This window comes from Augochlora pura, chromosome 4, assembly GCF_028453695.1.
Source record: "Augochlora pura isolate Apur16 chromosome 4, APUR_v2.2.1, whole genome shotgun sequence".
Taxonomy (NCBI): domain Eukaryota; kingdom Metazoa; phylum Arthropoda; class Insecta; order Hymenoptera; family Halictidae; genus Augochlora; species Augochlora pura.
The window spans coordinates 7,456,894-7,473,130 of NC_135775.1; the positions used below are offsets into that span (position 1 = coordinate 7,456,894).

At 50.5% G+C, this 16,237-nt stretch overlaps 1 protein-coding gene across 7 annotated transcripts in view; it reads left to right on the forward strand.

Moving 5' to 3' along the window:
• Nucleotides 1-16,237, forward strand: part of Hth (Meis homeobox homothorax) — a 570,441-nt gene that overhangs the window by 432,511 nt on the left and 121,693 nt on the right. For all 7 annotated transcript variants that reach the window (XM_078179825.1, XM_078179826.1, XM_078179828.1 and 4 more), the window contains one exon: nucleotides 8,487-8,563. In XM_078179825.1, the coding sequence (XP_078035951.1) occupies nucleotides 8,487-8,563 (77 nt within the window). The remainder of the gene's footprint in view (nucleotides 1-8,486; nucleotides 8,564-16,237) is intronic.

Genomic DNA, 16,237 nt, shown 5'->3' on the forward strand with positions numbered 1-16,237 from the left:
GATCATTTTTAACTCGCCTGGAACTACTCAATATTCATTTGTACGGACTAGGTAAATGGAAATCAATTATTTGCTTCGCAGCATCGACAGCATACTGAAATAGTAAAACTCCACTTAGATCATCACTCGTAGCAATACTGTTCTCCCAATAGTTCACTCGACGTGTCTGCTATCAGCATCATTCATGTATGACATACACGACTTTGTACTTTCTGTAATGAGAATGAAATTACCGTTATGCGCGGAGATTATTTCCCTGATAAAAACATGAGTGGATACAGGTAAAACAGATAGAATCGATGAACAACTTCTTTCTCTTTGATCAGCCGTTGCGATTTGCTCGCGAAAGTAAGTCGTGAAAGTAAGCGACGCAACGATAACTAACGTTGTTCGTTATCTAAAACTATATACATTTTCTTCATAACAATTATATTTTTTTAATTGTACGATTTATTTCATCCCGGCCTCCAAATTAGACAACAGACAGTTGTAACGACACCCGTCGTAACAAAAAACATTGTAATTTCTTCGTTCAGTATACATGTTCGAAACAGCTAACTGATCAATAGTTAAGAAAATCCAATAGTCGCACGCTGTCCGAGCTGCTGTCGCGAAACGCAGCTAGGCGGGGTGTCCCGGAGATCGAAGAAACTGCGAGGACCTTCCGATCTGGTCTTTCGGTGCCGCGGAGGAGGAGGAGGAGGAGGCGGAGGCGGAATCGCGTCGTGTGATGACGAGGCACGATCTGTGGCGGGTCCCACGCCCCGACCGCCCCGCTCGTTAGTCGCAGTCAGCATCCGTCGTCATCGACGTGTCATTCGGCACCGAGAAGCCCGGTTATCGAGGGGACACCCTTGCCCGGGTCGACGGAGGACACGAAGAGGTGCATACCGGGTATAACCGAGGTCCGACGCGCGCCGCAGGGAGAGACAGACCGAGCCCAGACCGTACGCCCATTCGACATCGACGGCCTGACGCAGCGCATCGAAACCCGGCAAATTGTCGTGCTCGCGGGGACGTGGCGCGATTGTCGATCGTTCCGCGTGGGTAGTGTTGAGAGACGCCTTCCCCGTGACAACCGGTGTCTGTATCGTCTCGTTGGATCGTAACGAGGGGTACGTGCGCAATTGGTCTGATCAGAGGCGGCCGCGTCTCACGGGGGTTGGGGGTAGCACCGCTCCGGGATTGGAGGTTGGGGCGCGTCGTTATCGTTCCGCGACTTCGGCAATTCCGCGGGAACGGGTCGCTTATCGACGCCGATTAATAATAGACTCGCCCGGTCCCGGCTCCGCTATGATTTATCGAGCGAAACCGGCCGCTCGCGGTCCGAGCAGGTTACAAGTTGAAACATTGCAAGATGCTAATGCGAGTACATTGAATATTAATGGATATCGAAGTTGTTCGGCCGCGTCTCGTCGCTTTAGCGGGCATCAGCGTCTTCGCGAGAGGCTATCGATGTGGCGTTTGACTCCCGCCCCGGGGCCCGGCGACGCGATCCTTCAATTAATCTGACGGAGGATCGATTCCGGCTAGAAGCGCTCATCTTCGCTGTTTCTTGCCACGATCCATCACCGGTGACAACGCTTCGAGCGAGCCTCGGCCCGATCGGAATCGCTTGAATTCGATTAACCAGCGATTTCTGCGGAAGCTTCCGCGTGGGCACCTGTGGATGCTGGGGCTTCCGGTTCCGGGGCGGAAGAGTTCCGTCGAACGGAGAGCAGATCCCCGGCGGAGCTCGGGTTCATTTGAATTTGGGTCACGAAGGGTCTCATTGTCTCGAGAATTGTCTTAGGGAGTGGTTCGCTCCCCGAAAGGGCCACGGTTATTTCAGCTACGTCTACGGTATCGAGGTGCCGGCTCGTGGGTAAGGTTAGCGCGCCACCAAGAGGGGTCGTCTCGAGGCAATCGGGCTAAACTACAGACTCATTTACACACTTAGCCTGGCTTCCGCCTGGCTCGTTTCTACCCCGGACCAGCGTCGAGCACAAATGGTTTTCATATTGTCTTTTTATCGCTCGTTCTCATTTTATCGCTTGTTTGGCGCCGACTCGAGTCCTCCGCCTCGGTGATCCCGCTTCCGTTGCTCCGATCCGGTTTACCATACTCGAATCGATTTTTATCCGGTGTTTCAATTCCTCGAACGCCGAGCTTAGGATTGTTTTGCGCCACGCGAGGGACAATTTCGAAGGCGTTTACAGTAATCGAGTCTATGGGTTCGGTTCCAATTTCGATGCTCGCGATTGATCCAGTTAGGCACAATTATTAGGTTCAATTAGGTTCATTGTCGTATATTAATTCCGGAAGCATTAAGGGGCGTGTTCATGCCATCTAATCGTTCTCACCCCTATCGTGCGTGCCGGACGTTTCATTTCTTAATCGAGACGCCGCGCCGCGCCGCGGCGGCCGGCAGAGACGTCCAGGAGATTCATTCAATTCGCGAGAGTGTTACCTGCAACTTTCTCGCGATAATACTTTTACCGAGTCAAAGTTGCGCATCGTCACGGGTGGCCCGAGGGGGTGGACGACCCTCGTGGAAAAGGCATCGGTCGCGTCGGGGGCGGAGAGGCGACTCGGAACGGACCGCCGCGAGCACTTAAGACTATTGTTTTCAATGTAATTGGATAGCTGCTGCTTTCTCTCTTTCTCTCCTTTGTCCCTTCCACTTCCGTTCGCCGTTCCGGCAGCTACCTCGATCCCAGAAGAGGGTGGAAAGCAGTCAGCCAGCCGGTCCCCATGTAGCTTCAACAATTATCTTGATTGTTTTATGCATACACCAACGAGACCGAGCTGACTCGGCCGAGAAGGGCCAGGTTCCTTGGATTTCGGGACGAAACCGACCATTGTCGCCTTCTTTTGTCGAACCTATCAGCTACCTGTAACGCGATACTTTAAAAATTAAATTCGGTCATAGTGCAGCCGCGAAAACCAACAATCGTTAGGACTCGTAGGATATTAAAGGGTTCAAGAAGTAATTACTGTGATAAACTTTGCTGTTTCTATTTCGTCAATTAAATTGCTGCGATTACAACTCTAATTACCGTTCTTTAAGCATTTATGCCAAAGAGAATATAAGAATATGCTTCAATAATGTTTTAACTGACGAAGGAAGCTTTGTTTGCTTTTTATAAAATATAAAAATGGGACGTCATAGATTCGTAATTATTTTCCTCGGAGAACCAGATTATGTATCAAAGACTCAACTAGTGAAGAAAGTGAACGATATATCTTAATCTTTCGTTAAACATATATTTCATCTTCTGGAAGGAAATGTACAGCTACCACGTGGTCGGCATGTCGACGTTTGCCTCCAAATTGTCAACGAATGTACATATTCAATCAGCTCCTTTCTTCCAGAACTCTCGGAAACGATTTTCGCGATAAAACAATGAAGTAGAAACTAGAAAACGTCGGCGAGCAATTGGTAAAACAGTTCGATTAAAACCAGATTTGTTGCATCGGATAAAACGGCGCGCGACTATTTCAAGGTAAGATACCGTCCGGAACGAGATGATACGTTGCTCAGATAATCATTCTTCGAGCACCGTGTCGCGATAACGGGCACGTCTGGCAGCAGCCATCAAGATCCATCGGGAACACCCGAAACCGCCCTTAAAACGGAGCGGCCGCCGTCAGCCGAGATTGCGAAGGCCGAATTACGGGAACCTGTTGTCGCCGGTGGCGTGACACGACCCCGCGATCCAGATCGCCGATCGATCCCCGTCAAATCCGTTTCGCGGCGCGGCGGTAGTCGGGATCCTCCCCCGGTGTTCCCCGACATGACGTTACAGAGGGAACGGCTAGGTAGCCAACCCGAGAGATCCGATAGAAACTCTACGCCCAGACAATGCTCTCGGCCGATTTAATTAGGATAAGAATCGCTTGGATCGCGTATACACGGCCGCACAATGGGCTTTCGTTGGCCGAACGGGGATGGGGGGTGAAGAGGAAGGGCAGGACACGAAGCCGCGCTCCTGATGCGTGTATACCGTGGCTCGCCTCCAAGAAACATGATATAGAGGTGGGCGAGGGGAGAGGGGGGATGGGTCGGCGGAGGATCTGCGGGCCACGGCGGTTTCCAAAAATACCGCAGGCTTCGGCAAAAAGTAACATGGCGGGAAGGGGTGGAGGGTGGCAGGAGGGCCCGTGGAACGTAATACCGCGAGCGCCACGTGCTAATTATGTAAAAATATGATGCGGTCCGGCCGCTTGCGGTGCACCCGCGGGCTTTTATGCGCAGCCGGATCCGCTTGCGCTGCGACCAAGCGCTGCGCGCCGCTTGGCACCGGCTCGAGCGGGCCCCCGATTTTACGTCAAATTTAATACCCTGAATTATAATCGAGCGTGTCGTCGCGGTCGCCTAAACCTGCGCGCTTCCCCGACGACTCTTCTGATTTAATCGACCGCCGTCCAACGGCCGCGGAAAGGCGCCCGATAACGACGGCCCCCCGACGCTTATCGGCCGAAGGAAACGACCGATCGGGCTAATCGCGTCTAATCGAACGGGCGCCGATTACGACGCGCCGCGCCGCGCCGCGCCGCACCACACCGGATTAATTGAGATCCGCGCGATGGAACCATCGCCGGACGATTAATTGGCTATGATCGGACGCCGGTAATGAACGTCTGGAGGAACTTCGGGGTACGGAGATTTTCACTCGGTCGGCTGCGCTCGGGGATCGCAATTAGGCCGACCTAACGATCATCTTCTTTTGTGTTGATACGCTTGTAACCTGTAATTAGCGGGTTCCGTAACGGCGGCTAGTTAATATGTATGCGCCCGCATCGACTGGTTGATCACGCGGACATTGTTTGATTCTCTTTCCGTTAGGTTTCCAAATGGATACGAAAATCGATTAACCAAGATTCGTTAATATATTTATTCCAACCAGCTGAATGCATCCAATGGATTGATGAAATTCGGAAAAGTGGAAAATTGATGAGTAACTAAGTTAATCGCTAATTAATATTACGTTTAACGGTTTGCCTGCAATTGTCTGTAACGCAGCTGAAAGGAATAAAACTTTCCAAAGTGCGAATACATCGTTGACAGAAAATTGGTTCATAGTCATGATCGATGTTGTCGCGAATTCCTTTTTCCATACTTAAAATGCATCGCGTTTAATGATCAGTCAAAATATTGCAAAGAAATTCGAGTCACGTCGTATATATATATATATATTTCTATTAAAACAGACGTTTGACAAATGATCTACCGAAGAGGCTTCTTCCTAATGACTCGTTTCCTGATGAAATATAAATACCCTCTCGGTCGATTATTCCAAGAAATTTGATCCTGTTAGGGGCTATAATATTTGTTCATCAAACAGCGTACTTGCTAAATAGAAATCCTTACCACGGAACAGAGATTGATGGAGTCTAGCTGCGATGTTAATTAAAAAATTATGATTTACAAAGCAGACAGTCGGCCATAATTTATCTGCGGCAGCTCTCATGTATAAAAGAGTAGTCAACTACGCCTATCAACGGGATCGGCGGTCTCACGTGCAGCAACCTAACATTTGCCGAGCCGCGTTCTTGTTTTATGCATCCCTCAGCGATAGATAACGCGTCCGCGATTTGTCCTGGCCTGGCGACGATTACGTGACTCTAATATCGCGGCGCTAGCTAATAGGAGATGAAAATTAAGATGCGCGTCGCATCGTTCCCGTGGGGTCGCCGTTTCGCGCAGCTCGTAATGTAATTAACGAGATTATCCGTGGATCGCGTGCGCCGCTTTTTTTTCCAACGTTCCGGGGAACACGTCGTTTGTCATTCGCAATCCAGCGAAGGATTGTGTCTCGCCGTTCATGGGTGTCGCCGTCCCTTTCGGGTTGGATTTCTCTAAACTCGCTTAATTAGCGAGAAAAATTTCTCCCCGGCCACCGTATCGCAGGAAAAGCGACGTCCACGCCGACGTCTACGTCTACGTCTACGTTGGCAGCCATTGGCAACGGCTCAAAGGCTGCGCGGCCTCGAAACTGGAGCTAGATGCATAAATGATGCACTCCTCGGTTATTCCATCGGTCTTGCCGGGCGAGTCCATAAATTCGTGTATAAATCTCATCGTTCTTCCAGGGAAGTTACGGCTCGCATTAATTTCGCACTCGCGGCGAGACCGGGATCCTTCGGGGCCCCGCCTCTCCTCTCTCTTTCTCGCGCGCTCTCTCTCTCTCTCTCTTTCTCTCTCTAGCTGTCTCGCTCTCTCTCACTCTCTCTCTCCCCCGCACAGATGGGTGCCAAGCTACGGGAAGACGAACGACACGCGTGCAAACCCGCGCGAGAGTGAAAACACGCGTACGAAACTTCTTTGCTCCCGGCTGACGTTAATCTACTTGTTGCGTCGCGACTAATCGCGATCGGGTTCTCATGAAAGCCTGAAATAGACTCTCAATCTTCGTGTTCCGGCCAGTTCTCGCGCGGAGTAAATAGATTTCTTTGATACCGCCAGATGATTTAAGATCCGACGGAAGACAATCTCGCCGAGGACGAACAAAGAGGATTTAAGACGCGCGCGGAAGCGTTTCGTGATCGAGCGGCGAACGTTTGTGCTTTTATCGTTAGAAATCAATTCGTAATAGGAGATTCCAAGATTGATCGGGGGAAGATTTATTTGCAAATTGAAACAGGTAGAAGAGAGAGAGAACAACGTTGTTTTGTCTAATGGCTGGTGTAGGCCATGTACAAACGCGTTGCTTGAAGCGTAGTGGTTCTTTATGCTTCTATAGATTGTGTAAACTTCTAATATGCAGCAACATTTGTTCAAGATAATTATCTGAGTGAATTCTTTTCTTTCGAATATTATTCGAGCAATAATTTTTTATCTATTTCTATCTATTTATTTCTATTATTCGGTGTTCAATTTCAGCTACTTACATGGTTATAAAAATGTCTATGCCTTTGTCTGTAATTATAGAATAAATAATCGAATGAGTTATCCCAAAAGTGACAAACATTTTGTTGCAACATTTGAAAAAGAGAATATGAAAGAAATGAATCGATAAACGATAAAAATTATTCTTATTCGAATAAAATATTCATTCGATAGCGCTGAAAACTGTCATCTGAAAAAGTTTTTGCCCAACTTAAACAGAAGGAGCTGTTTAATGAAAAAAATGAAGTTCATTTCATTTGGCATACTGATTTTTGTGAAATATTTTATGAGAAGTGATAAGCACTGCAACATTCGCAATCTGAATGATATATACTTTGCCTTATTCATCATTAATCGAACGAATAAAAATCGATTGGCTCTATCAATTGTACCGAAAGATAAATATCTCTGACCAGTTTCCACTTCCCGAAAGATTTTAATAATTTGAACTACCGCGTGTTTTGTTAAGGGAACATTTCCGGTACAAAGTGGGTGCCGCGAGGCATTGCACGGATCGTGTACGTTCGCGAGGCGAGGGGATAAAAGGCCGGTGGGAGAACAACTTGTAGACACCAATGATGGATAGCGAACAATGTTGCGAGCCTTCTCGCAGGTTCTAAATCCCTTGGACGTCGCAGCGGCGTCGGTGTCGGCGTCGGCCGCCATTTCGCAGCGCACCAGCCGATTTCTTTCGATGATCCGCGGGGCGCAGAGATTATCTTGTAAACCGGCGATTCGAGGCTCGTTCCTTCGCCGCTGTCCGCGGCTGACCTTTCTCCCGTATATCTTCGGTGGCCCCTCGTAAAGTCTGTCTTTCGTGAAAGCCAATACGAGCGTCGAGGACGGATCGTCGTCTCCGCAGAAGCGCATCTGCGCCGATGCGACAGCCCGATAAAACGCACTCGTCTCCGCCATATAGAAACGCTTTTTACCGCGCGGTCTCGCCCCCGCTCGCCGCCCTCCTCCTCCTCCTCATCCTCCTCTCTCTCCTCCTCCCGCTCGCACTGTCCAAACTGTTCGCCGCTTTTTCCCCGGTCGTCCTTCTTTTTATTGTTGCTGTTGCCCGGCAATAAATAATATTTCACAGGTGCGCCGAGACGAGCGAGCGAGCGAGCGCGCGCGGCTCGGCGCCTGTAATGCGCCTGCCGTCGCGTAGATAAAAGTTCCCGTGCATCTATGCGCACTGTGCACTTACCTGTTACGCGATAAATCACCCGATAAATTGTTTAAAAGCACGGACCCCCCGACGAAACACGTGAAACGCGCCGGGGATTTTCCTCGTCGAACGCCGCCCGTAAATAATGCAAAAATTGCTCGCGCCGCGGCTATTCGCGCGATCCATGGAACGCGACGGGGAAAAGATCTCCGAGCCGCGACAACCGGGATCAAGCGTTCTCGCGTCGAGAGAAACGGCGCGTTCGTTTTAAGCCCCGCGAGTCGCGATTTCTCTCGCCGGTTGCGCCGATAAAAGCTGTCTCCCTGCTAATAATACGCTGCAGCAATAGTATTCGAAGACTCGAGGCGCGCGGGGCAAATCTAGAGGATTACCGCGAAATTATTTCGTGCTCGATACTGTGATGTGAATTTCAAATATCTGTTTCGATTTCTGTTGCAGCATCCGTACCCTTCGGAAGACCAGAAGAAGCAGTTGGCTCAGGACACGGGGTTGACGATCCTTCAAGTTAACAACTGGTGAGTACCTTGACAACTTTATCAGAAACTCGTGACACACGAAATACCGCTGGACTTGTCGCCAATGAAATCCTGGTTTTAGTAAGTTCTCGACACGACGGTCGGTTACCAGGATTTTATAAATATCCCCTATAAATTGCAGCAAAGGGTCCATCAACGAATCGGGAAGTCGATAAAGTATTTCATGTGTTACAATCAAGTTTCATCGACGTCGTCTGCATGCAATTTGCGACTGGATTTTCCGTTAACCCACGTGCATTCTTTACACAAAAATTACCTTCGTATATCGAACCGAACGTTTGATCGTTGCATAGTAATTTCCGAACAATCTTCAAACTCGCTGTCACGTTCTACGCGACCGGCAGAAAATTAGCATCGAAATATCACCCGCGGATATATTCCGCTCCGCGAGCAGTACCGCAACACGTGCGATCTACGCGAACAGATTTTTTCAACATTTTTGTAACGACGTAAAATCGTTCGTAGCGCAATATTTCGAGCGTAGCCGACTCGAACAGTGCACGAGGGTCGGCGGTAGCCTTGGCAATTATCCCCGCGTTGATTATAAGGATCTTAATTCCCGCGTGTGCGAAAGTTCGGAGAACCTATTCGTTTCTTGCCCGCGCCGGGATAATTATCCCCGGCCGGTGATTACGCGGCGACAGGAAATTCGACGTCATAGTCGCGTCAGGAATCGACGAGCCTGCACCACGTTCGACACGTTCACCTGGCGACAGGTTCTCCGCGCGCCGTCTCCTCGCGGGGCTGCGTGCCCGGCTGGAACGGTCTCTCCGGCTCGGCCGGATACGGCGAGCGCGTGATACGCGGATTCCGGACACGCTGAAATTACTCTCGTCCGTCAAACGAAACGAACCGTGCCGGCGGGCCCGCGACAAGCTGATTATTTCAGCCCGCGCCAATCACGCGAAATACGAGGAACAACGGGAACGGTCGCCGCGGGGAACGCGCGCTAGATTTCGAAATTCCCGCGGCTCCTTCTGCCCCTTGTCCCGGCGTTCGCCGGGCCTTGCGACATTCCTGGCGTGCCCCCTGTCGAAGATAAAATTGTCGTTTCAATGGGTTTTCGCGACACATTCCCGGGGAAACGGATTTCTGTCGGGAGGAGGAGAATTTATGTATACGGAGCGGCCCGAGAACGTTGCTTCGCGCGTAACAGTCGCCTGCGTTCAGGATTTGCCTCGTTTATTCGCCTCGGCCACCTGATCGAGCATTTTCGAATTCTTCGGCTACGGTTCTATATGATCCGACTGTTACGCACCGAGATAAAAGAAAATTATTCGTGGGATTATGCAATCGAGGTGCCGCCGCATCCGTGACGCTTTTTGCCGCGTTGCTCGGCGGTATCCTGCGCTAGAAGTGTCCATTAATTTCTCAGAGACACCGGGGTCTCATTCCGAGAGAGCCGAGCGAAAAAGTCTGTCGGCGTTCCGCCCATTTCCCCGAAATTGCGCGACGTCCGCCCACTTCCGCGTCCACCTGTGGGATTGAATTTTTTTTCCGGGCTTTCACTTTCGTCCAAGGAATCCCGCGACCTGTCGTAAACACCGCGAAGTTACGGTTCATAAGCCGGGGGGAACGTCCTTTCTTTTATGCCGGAGTAAAATCCTTATTAATGGCGGTGCTCGAGCCTCCGCCGCCCGACGAGTTTCATTATTTTTCCAGGAACTGTTGCGTTACGAATTCAACGCGTCCGACGTAGACCCACATAGATGCCGGACCGGGTTACATTGTGAACAAGCAACATCGATGTTTACGAGCCGTCGTTCCGATTGTTACGGCCGTTTGGCAATCATTCCCAACCACCCACAGGCATTCCCTAATTTCAGCGTTCCATTCGACTCGCGTTTCCCACGTGACGTTGTCGAATCCGCTGTCCCGTTCGAACTTTCTCTGCCGTAAACCTTAACAACCACCGTCGACCATTTATCCATTAAAATGAACTGTGGATTGCACCCAGTGTTTTTTGCCGTCCGTGCTAGGAATGTTCGCGACAATGGGGAAAACCGATTTATTCAACAGCCGCTAACAGACTGCGGATGCAACTCTATTAAAATTAATGGTGTAGTTTTCTACAAAATTTTAACAAATCCGCGGTATTAGCATTTATATCCACGAGATAAACACCAGATCTACCGAGCACTGTTTTATTGATTTAATCATTACTTTCATTTCTCTACTGAGATCCATTTGTTACCATTTGTTCAATCCGACTGGTATCATTATTTTAATCTTAATACGCAAAGAGTTCTTCTCCTTAAAATATCGAAATGGATGAATAAATAAATTTGTGTAGCCATGGTGGTCTCGAGCTAATTTCCGCTTCACAATTTTACCAAGCTGTGAGAATCTTTTCGGAGGCTGTCTTTGTTAGACTTTTCATAAAAATGGAACGGAGGCGGCGGCGGCGGCGCATCGGCCACACGCGCGTGCCGTAACTCGCGCGAGGCGACGGAATAAAACCGTAACGCTGTCGAACCGCTGCTGGCAGCGACGTAACGAGACGTTTAAAATAATATCTCCTTCGCGCCTGGCAGCCAGGTAGGCGAGCAGCTTGTAAAACGTTTACACCAGCCCGCTTTACGCACCTTTAATCTCGGTGCGAAGTGCCGTACCGGATTATACTAGCCGCTATTATGTAGCGACTTTACGATTTTCGTATCTGGGCCGTCGCGGGTCGGAGGGAGACGTTGCGAAGAGGGAAGAAAAGAGAGAGAGAGGAAAGAATCACGACGCGGAGCTTTGTGTTCGACCGATTTCCAGAACCGCAAATCGTGGCCACCGCTTCTCGGGGCGACGTTCGACTGTATCGGGAACGGGAACACCGTAAATTCCGCGAATTTTGACGCTACCGATAAACGCACTCACGAGCGCGTGTACACCGCCGTGATTTTCGGTTCCGCTCGCCATAAATGCGATAGCGAGCGACGCGCGCGATACCATTCCCTCTGTTTCTCTGCCTTTTTTTCTCCTGCCGTTTCTTTTCTTCGTCCGCCGAGAGCGAACTGGTCTCGATCGCGAGCGAACAGGTTAACCGAAGGCTCGTAGGTGGTTGCATCCGCTTAGAACGCGGCTGCAGGTGCGGCTGATAAGCGCGATACCGCGTCCATTGCGCTCCGGAGCGTTCCGAGTGGGCACGATGGAGCGGCGTTTGATATACGTAACCTCCGGTGCTCGTAACTATGTTTATGGTTCACGGGTGTACACGGGGGAAAAGTGTTTCGTGAATTATAGCGGCCTGCTTTGCCGAACGGTTCCTTTTTTTCGCCCGATGAGTTGTAAATGCTTCTGGTTAGTCGTTACGCGGATCGATGGCTGTGAAAGTGTTCCGGTTGGTCGGCGCTCGAGCGGAGATGCACTCCAGAAATTATTAACCCTGTCTTTCGGTAATAGATAGCCGGCGACAAATGCACAGAGAGGCTGCGGCCAGAAATCAGTTTATCCTGTTGAGTGCTCTATCTAGTTCCGAGCTAAATGATAGTCGTACTAAATCTTGTGAAACGTTACACCGTATCGACGTTCAAACAGTCGGTTATAAATGTGTAAAATCCGAAGGCTGCGCGCCGCGCGAGCAACCGTGGTGGCAATTCTGGTAGCTTACCACTTTGCCGGAAGTTTTGACAGGAAATGATCTTCTTCTTTAAGTGGAATCGCGCCGCGACTAATGCGCGAGCACGAGGGTAAGTCGGGAGAGCATTCTTCCTCGCAGGAACCGTTTGAATGTTGGATAAGGTGGGGTTATTTCTAGTTGAATCACGACCTTAATCCCGCTACCTGGGAAAATTAGATGTCCCAGACAGGTCGAACGAGTCCGAAACGAGTCCACCGGAGTGGATTGATCCTCGGAACCGTCGGAAAACATCCGACGACGAGCTCCTCGAAGACTCGCACGTCGTAGAGAAAAGTTAATTCAGCCCGATCCGATGGCAGACGGAAAGGGTTAAGACGAAGGGAACGCCGTCGTGGAAGCTTAGTGCCTCCTGTCCCGTGAAATCCCCCGTTTCTTCGAGTTGATCCACCGTTCCGCCCCCGCCCCCCGTACCGTTCTCTCTTTGCAGAGGACGGAACGTCGTCCCCCTTGCCGGTATCTCGCTATCTTGATAGATGTTTCCGCGTAACACCTGCGCCAGCATCCGAATTACAGCGGCCCCTGTTTACCGTGATGTTTAAGCACGGGAGGTCGGCTGCTCACCCCTTTCGCCCCTTCCGCTTCCGCGCGAATTCTCTCGAAATCCGCTTCGTTTCTTCTATACGGCGCAGTTTAAATTGCGGCTGAAGAGTGCAAACACTCGTTGGTACACGGCTTTGAGATCACGCCACCCCCAGGAAATATTCAACCTTTGTCCGAATCGTTTGTCGACGCCTTCATCCTCCCCGTTATTAGTTTCATAAATATTTTTCGGGCTTACTAGGGGGTGTTTAAAATTTTTTTAAATACCGACCATTTAACCTTTTGCATTAAAAATTTAATAACATTATTATACCAAGGTCAATGTATTCTTATTTATACAAGAAAGATGGGAGAAGCAATCTTTTTTTGATTGATGTTCTAAAATTCAATCTGTATAATCTTTTAAATTACAGCTGCCCCTTTTTATCAGAAATACGAAATAAAATCCGCAATTTACTCATAAGCGATAGCCTGACAAATCCGACCTACTTACAGTTCTCTCTCGCTCTCTTTGTAACTTAATCCCCATGGAGGTTGCAACTGTATAACTTGCAAAATGGCGCGACTTTCACAGTTACAGTTTCTGCCGGCGCAGTCGATGAATTTACCAGAATCGAAATAATCTGTGCGTTCGAGGTGAATCAGCCGGATATAAAATGCGAAACGGATTGCCGACGCGTCTCGTCCGCCGCGTCGCGTCGCGTCGCCGCGGCTGGTCTCGCGATGTTCTCGTTGCGTCGCGACGCCGCGGAGACGCGGGTGGTTTGCGCCGCGTATAAATAAAATCGTCGCGAACGTCTTCGCCCGCCGCGGCGTCTTATAATAAGAGTGGCCGGGGGTGGAGGGCGAAGAAGGTGTCGCCAGCGGGGGTGGTCGGCCGGGAGGAGTCGCGGTAATTGAGCACAAATCAAGTTTAAGGAGGCCTCCGGCGAGCGGGATTTTTTTATTGCCCCCGCGCAATATTTATTTCGTTCGGTGCTCGGAGCGACGCCCACGCGGTGCCACGATAATTGCGTGGCGGTGTCCCGGCCGTCCGCCGAACGGTGTTAATTGCGTCGTCGCGGTGCAACAGGGGAGACGTATGTATCTCCTCGCCGCGGAATTTTTGGCAAGCGTCCGTGTTTACGCGCCGGCCGGCACCCCGCGCGGCAACAATATTTTCTCAGGCATCTGTCCATACCGCTGACGTCCGCCGCGCTTTCGGCCTCGTAATTAACCGGCCGTAACCTGTGCCCACGCGCAAATTAGTAGCGCATAACTTTTCGCCGGTCTCGCGCGCGGTCCTTCCGAAATAACTTCCCGAGCGCGATGTCGTGGCGCTAGCGACTCTGGGTTAATTAGCCCGCTCCCTCGCATCGCGCGGGGCTGTTCCGCGCGCGAACGTTTCCGATAGAGTAGCTATCTGCAATCGAACAGCCTCCAATAGCCCCACGATTCTCGATTCGTTCAAAGATACGCTCTCTCGAATCATTAACACGTTATCTACCGGCTATAACAACTGCTGTTAACAATTTTTTAATGGACCGTGTTACCAGTCGTATTATCATACGAAACTAGAATTTTAAAATAAATCATCCGACATGCGATATAAATAAAGTCTTAGCATGCGATGAGAGACTCGGCTCCGACTATTCAATGTATACACTGCAACGAAGTAATATTTCAAAAACGTTCTACTTTACCCACAAGACCCTAATTCCGGGTTTCCATCGAGCGTCTACTCGAATTCATCCAGGCATTTTCACGAAATTTCCTCGACGAAGTGCACTCTCCCAGGGTAAAGAAGGCGTGTGCTCCTTTTTTTTTCCTTTTTCGCGCGCGCCGAAAGTGCGGCCGGTGATGTATGCTGCGCGTGGGTGGGCAGGTATAAGGGCGCACGTAGGCGGGCCCCGGAGCTTACGAGGCTTGCACTTGCGCCGAACTGCATGCGAGAGCCACGGCAATTTCTTCGTGGCGCGATAAGTTTCGTGATATATTTCGCCGGGGGAAACTCATGTTTCCGTAATGCAATTAGAGCGTGGCCGTAGCACTGCACCGTGGAACGTTACCTCGGGCGAGGGCTGCGTTCAGGGACGTCGACGTCTGCGACGACGGCGGCCACGACGACGACGACGACGACGACGTCGACGGCAGTAGGTAACGCAGCGCTTAGAAGTAGCCGGTCTAATTAGAATACTCGAGACAAATGAAATAATTCGCGGATAAAATAATTCCGTCCGCCTACGTGCTGGAAGAAGTCCTCGCGCGCGCCTCCCCTTCTTCTTTCTCTCCCCCATTTTTCGTTTTCTCTGCTCGCCTTTCTGCCGCCTCGCTCCGCGTCCTCCTCTTTCCCTCGCGCCCCTCGGCCACAATTTTCCGTCACATATATCAGCCCGGACAGTAGTTAGAACCGGTGCCAGCTTGTTACCGCGTGTAACCCTTCGCGAACCTCGCAGAACAGTGTACACTGGCGCGCGCAGTAACTTACGGCGGGGATGAAACCGCTGTCGAATGAGTGCAAGATGAGATACATCTATTCGAACCACACGACTCCCTCGCCCCCTCGCCAGCTCGATCAACTCGTTACCTTCGCAGAAAGTAGACTTGGCGAACTGTTCGCTTACTTTTCACCCGAGAGACGGTAACGCTTCGAATCCTGTGCGCCCCGCGATTTCTTGTTCGCCCTACTCGGAACAACTCCATCGCTACTTCCATCTTGAACAGCCGAGTTTCCAAGCGCACGCGAGCAAGTGGCACAAATGTGTACTAACATTCTCGCTAATTTCACTTCTCGCCCTACCACCCGGCCCCCCCGGTTAATAAGCGAGAGGTTATTTATCGGATTGTCCACCCTCCAGTCGGCCTTCTCCCGACCCCGCTAGTCACCGGTCCCGTCGACTGCCACTTAGGCCGTTTATTTCGACGCCGCGTTTTTCTTGCCGCGATTTACTCTATTTGAGCCACAGCCGCGGGCCATTCATTCCTCTCCACGTCGTTTCTCATCGCCGTGAGTTGCAGCCTCTTCGAACCTGGAATAAGTTCATCAGTCTACTCGATCACGATGTTTGTCGCACGCATTTCATTCCACCTTGTGTTAATTAATTAATATCGATATTAGAAAGAACCGCAGCTGACATCGTCGATAGGACGAAGTATATACCATTGCCGAAAACGCGAGACGGTTAGCATTGTTCTTCCCGCAAACGAAACACGTGGACGGAATTTGTCGCCTTCGGCCGGCTGCTTTCGAGGGTTTTGCTTACCACGGTTCCGAAATAATTTTATCGGTCGAGCCATTTATTCCCGCGACTTCTCCCCGTTGCGTTTTTCTTCGCATACCTGCTCGATTTGCTCTGCTTGAGCGGAGGTCGAAATAATTTTATCACTTACAGCTGCAACGCCTTGCGCCGGGCGCCGCGCGCTGCGGCGGACCGGTGTCTTAAGAGGATTTCGATGTTAACGGAGACGAAGAGCGATCTCGCTTAAGCCCCCGAGACGACGCTTAA